We start from the raw sequence: 9,118 nt of genomic DNA on the forward strand, positions 1-9,118 counted from the left end.
GCCTGACGTCACCAGCCACGGAGTCGCCCTATATATAACAACAAGATACCCGATGGTCTTTAATTATAATTATATGTTCTTCATTGTTGCCTTGTAGCTCGGTGTTCATTAATTCATTCCTGGCTATTTGTTTGGTACTTTTGATTCCTTTCACAAAGAGAGCACAGCGATAGGTCGGTCTCTTTGTGATCTCAGAGCCGCCGCCGCCGCGTCGCAGCGATGCTGTGCGCGGGGAACCCGGAGGAGCAGAAGCCCTCGCTGGAGCCCGCCGAGTTCGACCCCACGTTCCACGGGCCCATCCACGACCGCTACTGCACGGACGTGGTGTGCTGCGCCGTCTTCCTGGCCGTGATCCTCGGCCACGTCATCCTGGGCTTCGTGGCCTGGGAGAACGGCAACCCGGAGCACATCCTCTACACCAAGAACTCCTCCGGGGCTTTCTGCGGCCTGGGGGAGAACGCGGACAAGCCCTACCTCTATTACTTTAACTTCATGGCGTGCACCGACGCCATCCAGGACCCCGCCTCTATTGAGGGCTTCCAATGCCCTACCACGCAGATGTGCGTGAAGAAATGCCCCGACAAGATGTGGGTATTTAACCCGTCGCTCAATTCTCCTTATAGAGATCTTATAAAGGGGAGTCAAGTACCATGCAGACCAGATATTAACCCTGATGATATTCCCAATCTAGGCTTAAGCTTAAATAATGCTATATCAAATTATATCAAAGAAGAGAAGTGTCCTTTCTTCCACATCAGAACAATATCACTCATGGGAAGATGTGTGCCTGATGTATTCAAAGGCGAGGATCTTGGCGAACCTTGGGACAAGTTGAACCAGGTCGGAGTGGTACCCGACTGGTCAGCTGCCACTAATGACTTAAAGATAGGAGGTGCTAAAGCGGGCTTTAACACCAAGTCGTTCGGCACCCGGATCTTCGAGGACTTTGCGGTGTCCTGGGCCTGGATCGTCCTGGGCCTGTTCACGTCCATGCTGGTCAGCCTGGCGTTCCTGCTGCTGCTGCGCTACACGGCGCCCATCATGGTGTGGTCGGTCATCGTGGGCACCATCGTCGGGCTGGCCATCGCCGCGTACTTCTGCTACGCACAATATATTTACTTGGATGAGAAGGATGCCCCCGCCGCCTCTGTCCCCGATACGGGTCTCATACCGACGTCGAGGTCGGGTCTCGTGGCTTACCTGAAGCGCCCGAGAACCTGGCTGGCCTTTTTCATCGTCCTGACGGTGTTGGACTCCATCCTGCTGGTGATGATCATCTACCTTCGGGAGAGACTCCGTATCGCCGTGGCCATCATCCAGGAGTCCAGCAAGGCCATCGGCTACATGGTCTTCACCCTGGCCTACCCCGTGGCCACCTTTGTGCTGGTGGTGCTGTGCGTGGGATTCTGGGGCGTCGTGTCTTTGTATCTGGTCACCTTAGGGGAACCCTACTATATAGTGAAAGTTCTCAACAAGACCGACCAAGCGGAAGGATGTTTGCCGTCCTACAAGGACGGTACAAAAGAGTGCACACCAGGACCAGAACAGGACTTTGCCTGTTCTGATCCAGCATCGTCCCGATGCTGTCCGTCGGCCAGATGTGTCCTGATGGATTACAAGGCCGGTTTCGTGAGGGACAACCTTAACTGGGTGCACGCCTACAACCTCTTTGCCACCCTCTGGTTCATCAACTTTGTCATCGCCCTGGGCCAGTGCACGCTGGCCGGCGCCTTCGCCTCCTACTACTGGGCCTTCTGCAAGCCCGGCGACATCCCCCGCTGGCCGCTGCTGGCGGCCTTCACGCGGACCATGCGCTACCACGTGGGATCGCTGGCCTTCGGCTCGCTCTTCATCACCGTGCTCCAGATCATCCGCTTGATCCTGGAGTACGTGGACCACAAGACCAAGGACGTGCAGAACCCCGCCATCAAGTTCTTGACCAGGTGCCTGAAGTGCCTGTTCTGGCTACTGGAGAAGTTCCTCAAGTTCCTCAACCGCAACGCGTACATCATGATCGCCGTGTACGGCAATAACTTCTGCCTGTCGGCCAAGAACGCCTTCTTCCTGCTGCTGCGCAACGTGGTGCGCGTGGTGGTGCTCGACAGGGTGACCGACATGCTCGTCTTCTTCGGCAAGATGATGGTGGTGGGCACCGTGGGCACCCTCTTCTACCTGCTGTTCTCGGGCTCGCTGGAGTCGCTGGGCATCCCGTTCGACGCGGGCCAGCTCAACTTCTACTGGATGCCCATCATCACGGTGGCGGTGGGCGCCTACGTCATCGCCAGCGGCTTCTTCAGCGTGTACAGCATGTGCATAGACACGCTGTTCCTCTGCTTCCTGGAGGACCTGGAGAGGAACGACGGATCGCCGCAGAAGCCCTACTACATGTCCAGCAACCTCATGCACATCCTGGGCAAGTCCAACCAGCCGCTGAAGAAGTCGACATAAATTAAAGATTCATCATCAATATTTGCTGCCTCTTCGCCCGGAACAAGAGCCAGCTTAGGTGTTTCGGGCATCTGGTTAGGATGCCTCTCGGGCGTCTCCGTAGGGAGGTCCTGTGGGTCTGTGTGAACACAAACATTGATTGGCCTGTTATCGGTTGATCCACCCCAAAGCGATGATTTGATTGCCTGAGCAAAGTACATATTGAAGATAAAAAAAGTAAGGGCAGAAAAGTTGAAGATGCCGAAATTACATTTGTGATGATTTGGATTGGCTGAGCACGGAATGTTGATGATGATAAGTGTGCCCCTCACTTCACACGAGTGTGATTTATTTATTGTTTTGCCCTCACACCATCCATTAAAGCAATGGTTCTCAAATGTTTTACATCTCAAGGTAACTCTTAACTCTGACAGTATACAAATGTAACCAAATGTTTACCCTGACAGGTCCATTTGGTTCCATTTGTATACTAAATGTACCGTCTTGTTGATGTGTTTTTTCATCCTATATTAATGCATTGAATACATAGGGCCACAATGGAAACAAGTCCCCAGGAGACTTTCCAAGCTGAACACCATGATTGTGCGAACAAAAATATATATTTTGATTGGCAATGACGGGAGCCCCATTGATTGCTATAGACCGTTTTGAATCCGCTTTTCCGGCAAATTCAGATCTGCCGTCTTTGAACTTCCGGTTCCGGAAATATGACTGAAACGACTGCTATTGGCTGCGACCGCAGTGAGGGCAGACGGGTCTTCAGTGGGTAAGGCCAGTATAGAAGGCCTAAGAAACCTGGCTGATGATTGGCTGACCACCCCATGGCGATGATTTGATTGGCTGAGCAAAGCACATATTGAAGATTAAAATCACACCCGTGTGAACTGAGTGGTGTAAGGTATTATATAGCCTGATCAGCTGTGTTCTGACGTAATGTCTGACGTAATGAAATCAGCATCAACCAATCAGCATCAACCATGCTCATTTTTTTGCACAGACAGACAGACAGACTAACAAAGCCAGTTGTAGGAGTGGTTTACACCACTCAAAAAGTGAGGGTGGAAAAGTGAAGACGCAAAAAGTGATTGGCCGGAATTACATTAATTTTATAATTTACTAAATTGAAAGAAGGCGAATTAAAACGGCGACATGAAGTTATTCCAATGTTTATTAAGGTAATGATATCAAGTGTAAAGTCGGCCAGCTGATGGTGAAAACTAGGGATGTCCCGATCACGTTTTCTTTTTTGCTCCCGATCCAATTCAGATCGTTTGATCTTGATTATCTGCTGATACTGAATTTTCCCAATCCGATCCTCTAGTTGATATATTTAACTAGGATTCCTACATTCAGTGGGAGGGGCAGAGGTTTCCTACATGCTTCCTTAGCGGGAGGGGCTAACATGCAAGGCAAGGATGCAAGCAAGTGTGGACTTAATTTAAGGACCTGGGATGCCTCGGAGATGAGGAGTGTTAACGTTGACGTTGTCTGATGCTCCAGTGTCCTTAATCCTTCCTATAAAATGGCTTGTCTTTTAGTTCTATACTGGATCCACTAGTTCCTTCCTAACATTTTAGCCTAGTTTTTATTTTTTTGACAAAATCTTCAATATATGTTTTAGTCAGTGTAGCTTAGTTTTTATTTGGTTTTTATTTAGTAGTTTTAGTAGACAGAACATGTTTGTCATGGTTTTAACACTGATCCCAGGGCATTGTTCTCGGGATGAGGGAAAGGCTTAGGAATGTGTTTTTTTCCCTCCTATGCCCAGCTTTGAGGGTTTGTGTGAGCACAATCATTGGCTGATGATTGGCTCACCACCCGCATAGCGATGATTTGATTGGCTGAGCAAAGTACATAATATGTACTTTGCAAAGTACATAATATGTACTTTGCTCAGCCAAATATTCAATATTCAATATTATTGAAGATAAAAGTGAGGGTAGAAAAGCGAAGACGCCAAAGGTGATTGGCCGGAATGACAGTTGTGATGATTTGATTGGCTGAGCAAAGTACATAATTTAATAACTCATTAAAAGTGAGGGTAGAAATGTGAAAACGCCAAAAGTGATTTGCCGGAATGACAGTTGTGATGATTTGATTGGCCGAGCACAGAATGTGATGTATGATCATAAGAGCGCCCGTCACTTCACACAAGTGTGATTTTTTTTATTTGAATTCTTAATTCAACCCATTAGGTTTCGGGTCTGTAATTTTGGACCTGTGAAAAGCTTTACTCCAAACGAATGTAACTAATTCAATTTATTGTACTTAAGTACAGTTTTTAAGCATTTTCACTTATAGTATTTCCACATTTTTGTCTAGGCTATACTTTACGTTTTACTACACTACGATTACTTTGCAGATTTTGATTCTTATTACAAACTACTTTTACATTAACCACTTCGGCCAACATTTGAAAATAACCAATCTACAAGCTCACAACGTGTCACATTGCAACGCGTTGTGAGCTTGTAGATCTGAACATTTCGAATGATTTTTTTTCTACAGTTTGAAAACTTAATGGGACATTTCCGTGTAATGAATCATTTATTTTCTTTGGGCACTTTAAGTACATTTTGATGTCGATACTTTTCAACCTTTATACTCGAGTAACATTCAGAGCTCTTCAAACCTTTTTAACAGAGTATGCTTACATTGTGGTATTGATAGTTTAATTTAAGTAAAATATTTGAGTACTTTTACCACTACATCTCGGAGGCAAATATTGTACACTATTGTACACTAATTTCCCCCTTTTGGGGCATTATTTCTTTTTAAATCGTGAAAATGTGCCTCAAATCTTTGAATATATACAGTTTTTAACTCAAAACTTTGCTTCTGGGGGGGTCCCTGGAACAACATCTTTTCAGATGGAGGTCGGCGGCATATTACATTTTTGGGGTCCTTGACATGAAATAGTATAGAACCACTCATACAGAAAATACATTTTAAAAATACTTTTTTTAATGTCAGGCCTAAATGGGTTAATTTCTGAAGGTGTGTGTGTGTGTGTGCACAAACTTTGTCCTACACAAACATTAAATCCCATTGACAATGAATGGACAATTTTGAGTGTTCGCGTTAAACATAAACATCGCATAACACAAACACTGAAGACGAAGGTGAGGACATATATTGGCCGGAATGAGATGATGTGTGATGATATGTAGGAGAGCCGCCATTGGACTGAAGCCTCATAAAGTGAACGCTGTTTGCGTAACGCTGTCTATATCTATGGCTCTGTTTCAATGAGGAGGCTGGTTCTTCTGAACACGAGGTGATGTCACCTGTGTTTCAGTGAGGAGGCTGGTTCTTCTGAACGTGAGGTGATGTCACCTGTGTTTCAGTGAGGAGGCTGGTTCTTCTGAAAGCGAGGCGATGTCATCTGTGTTTCAGTGAGGAGGCTGGTTCTTCTCCCCGCAAGGCGATGTCATCTGTGTTTCAGTGAGGAGGCTGGTTCTTCTGAACGTGAGGTGATGTCACCTGTGTTTCGGTGAGGAGGCTGGTTCTTCTGAACGTGAGGTGATGTCACCTGTGTTTCAGTGAGGAGGCTGGTTCTTCTGAAAGCGAGGCGATGTCATCTGTGTTTCAGTGAGGAGGCTGGTTCTTCTGAACGTGAGGTGATGTCATCTGTGTTTCAGTGAGGAGGCTGGTTCTTCTGAACGTGAGGTGATGTCATCTGTGTTTCAGTGAGGAGGCTGGTTCTTCTGAAAGCGAGGTGATGTCATCTGTGTTTCAGTGAGGAGGCTGGTTCTTCTGAACGTGAGGTGATGTCATCTGTGTTTCAGTGAGGAGGCTGGTTCTTCTGAAAGCGAGGTGATGTCATCTGTGTTTCAGTGAGGAGGCTGGTTCTTCTGAACGTGAGGTGATGTCATCTGTGTTTCAGTGAGGAGGCTGGTTCTTCTGAACACGAGGCGATGTCATCTATGTTTCAGTGAGGAGGCTGGTTCTTCTGAACACGAGGCGATGTCATCTATGTTTCAGTGAGGAGGCTGGTTCTTCTGAACACGAGGCGATGTCATCTATGTTTCAGTGAGGAGGCTGGTTCTTCTGAACGTGAGGCGATGTCATCTGTGTTTCAGTGAGGAGGCTGGTTCTTCTGAACGTGAGGTGATGTCATCTGTGTTTCAGTGAGGAGGCTGGTTCTTCTGAACACGAGGCGATGTCATCTGTGTTTCAGTGAGGAGGCTGGTTCTTCTGAACACGAGGCGATGTCATCTGTGTTTCAGTGAGGAGGCTGGTTCTTCTGAACGTGAGGTGATGTCATCTGTGTTTCAGTGAGGAGGCTGGTTCTTCTGAACACGAGGCGATGTCATCTGTGTTTCAGTGAGGAGGCTGGTTCTTCTGAAAGCGAGGTGATGTCATCTGTGTTTCAGTGAGGAGGCTGGTTCTTCTGAACACGAGGCGATGTCATCTGTGTTTCAGTGAGGAGGCTGGTTCTTCTGAACACGAGGCGATGTCATCTGTGTTTCAGTGAGGAGGCTGGTTCTTCTGAACACGAGGCGATGTCATCTGTGTTTCAGTGAGGAGGCTGGTTCTTCTGAAAGCGAGGCGATGTCATCTGTGTTTCAGTGAGGAGGCTGGTTCTTCTGAACACGAGGCGATGTCACCTGTGTTTCAGTGAGGAGGCTGGTTCTTCTGAACGTGAGGTGATGTCATCTGTGTTTCAGTGAGGAGGCTGGTTCTTCTGAAAGCGAGGCGATGTCATCTGTGTTTCAGTGAGGAGGCTGGTTCTTCTCCCCGCGAGGCGATGTCATCTGTGTTTCAGTGAGGAGGCTGGTTCTTCTGAAAGCGAGGTGATGTCATCTGTGTTTCAGTGAGGAGGCTGGTTCTTCTGAAAGCGAGGTGATGTCATCTGTGTTTCAGTGAGGAGGCTGGTTCTTTTCCCCCTGCTATAATCAAACATTTCTTCTTGCCCTGAAGTGGGATCCAAAGTGGCCGTGTCCAGGGGCGTAGTACCAAATTCTGGGCCCTCGGAAAAGCAATCACCGTGGGCCCCCCACACACATTATTTTCTGTGTAATCCAGGCTTTTGAGGCCCCCCCACACCCTGGGGCCCTAGTAAGTGTGTCCCACTCCCCCCCCCCCAGGAATTACATTTTGGGCAGGCAATATGTGTAATATGTACTATATGCTCAGCCGAATCATCGCTAGGATTCACACAAACGCACAAAGCTGGGCATAGGAGGGGCTGGCGCCCCTCAAAAATTGGTCTTGTGCTGTGCTTTTAAGTTGCCTGTCTAAGGTGTAATGGGCCAAATAAGCAACCACACACTCAAGAAACGAGGCCAAAAAAACGCAGGTGCAGCTTAACCCATTTTGGGCGGGAACCCCTTTTGGTGTTAGCATTATGTTATGCTTTAGCTATTGAAAAATAATCACACCCGTGTGTTTTTTTGGTTGCTAACCATAGCAACCATGCTCGTTTTTTTGGTACGAACAAACACGGGTACACGGGTACAAATCCAGTTGTTGGAGTGGTTTGCACCACTCAAAAATAGCAGATCTACAAGCTCATAGCAGACCTACAAGCTTGTAGGTCTGCTATTTTTGAAAAATCGAAGAACGACTGACAGAAACATAGCTTTTTCAGAAAACTGTCAGGATGTAGAAGACATTTTTAGAATCTGATCTCAGGTCAAAATCGGTTAATTGAAAAAGCAACCCCATAAGTTGCTTATAATAAGCGGACATGGCAACTCGAACCAAGGGGAAGAAGGGAGGGAAGGGGGGGGGAGGGGGCTCACATAATAATTGCTCAAAGTTAATCATCGGTGCCTCGTGTGTCATGAGACTGTGTAGGGGGGAGGGGGGGGGGGGGGATAATTGAAAATGTCGTGAGATTGTCGGTTTGGCGCAGGACGCTCCCATGAAATTAACTAAGAGAGAGAGAGAGAGAGAGAGAGAGTTTGGGGATTCATAATTGTATTAGCTGGGACTCATTATTAGACTCTTCTCTCTCTTTCTCTGTCTTTGACCCAGAAAGCACCCAGAAAGGGGGGGACTTTGGTGTCTTGCCCATGTGGGTGTGGTTTTGAGGTTATAGGTTTAGATATATAGTTTCTGCAAGGTTATGTTCTGGTATAGTTTTACTTGTTTTGTGAGGTTAAGTTTAGGTTTTTGTGAGATTACGTTCAGGTTTAGGTATAGTTTTTGTGAGTTTAGGTTTTATACTGGTATAGTTTTCTGTGAGGTTAGTGTTATGTTTTACAACGGCATATTCACATCTCGGTGAGATAATAAAAATAAAAATAAAATCCGGTGGGGGCGGGGCAATTTTCTGACATTATTATTTCTGAGAAACATCTTGCAAATTTCTGACTTTATAATCTTACAGATTTGCCACATTAAACTCGAGAATGTCGGGAATGTCGAGATTAATCTCGCAAATCTGAAAAATCACCCCCTCATCATCCTCTCTCTCTCTCTCTCTCTGTCTCTCTCTCTCTCTCTCTCTCTCTCTCTCTCTCTCGACACCAAATGCCAATGCATGTTACAGTGTCATTCATTCCACAAGCAACATGCGTTTGTGTCAATTGTGTGTCATAAAAGCCTAATGAAATGCACTGACATAGCCTATAGTCTCAGAAAGGTTAACCCATTTTGACCTGAGATCAGATTCTAAAGAAAACAGTTTTCTGAAAAAGCTATGTTTCTATGTCAGTCGTTC

The 9,118-nt window shown here is 46.6% G+C and overlaps 1 protein-coding gene across 1 annotated transcript; it reads left to right on the forward strand.

Moving 5' to 3' along the window:
- Window positions 1-219: 219 nt before the first annotated feature.
- LOC306918725 (choline transporter-like protein 4) lies at window positions 220-2,448 on the forward strand (the record flags this gene model as incomplete). Its single annotated transcript, XM_079531594.1, has 1 exon — window positions 220-2,448. The coding sequence occupies one exon, from the start codon at window positions 220-222 to the stop codon at window positions 2,446-2,448; it is 2,229 nt and encodes a 742-aa protein (XP_079387720.1).
- Window positions 2,449-9,118: the final 6,670 nt, after the last annotated feature.

The sequence above is a fragment of the Electrona antarctica genome, assembly GCF_951216825.1.
Source record: "Electrona antarctica genome assembly, contig: scaffold_470, whole genome shotgun sequence".
In the NCBI taxonomy this organism is placed as follows: Eukaryota; Metazoa; Chordata; class Actinopteri; order Myctophiformes; family Myctophidae; genus Electrona; species Electrona antarctica.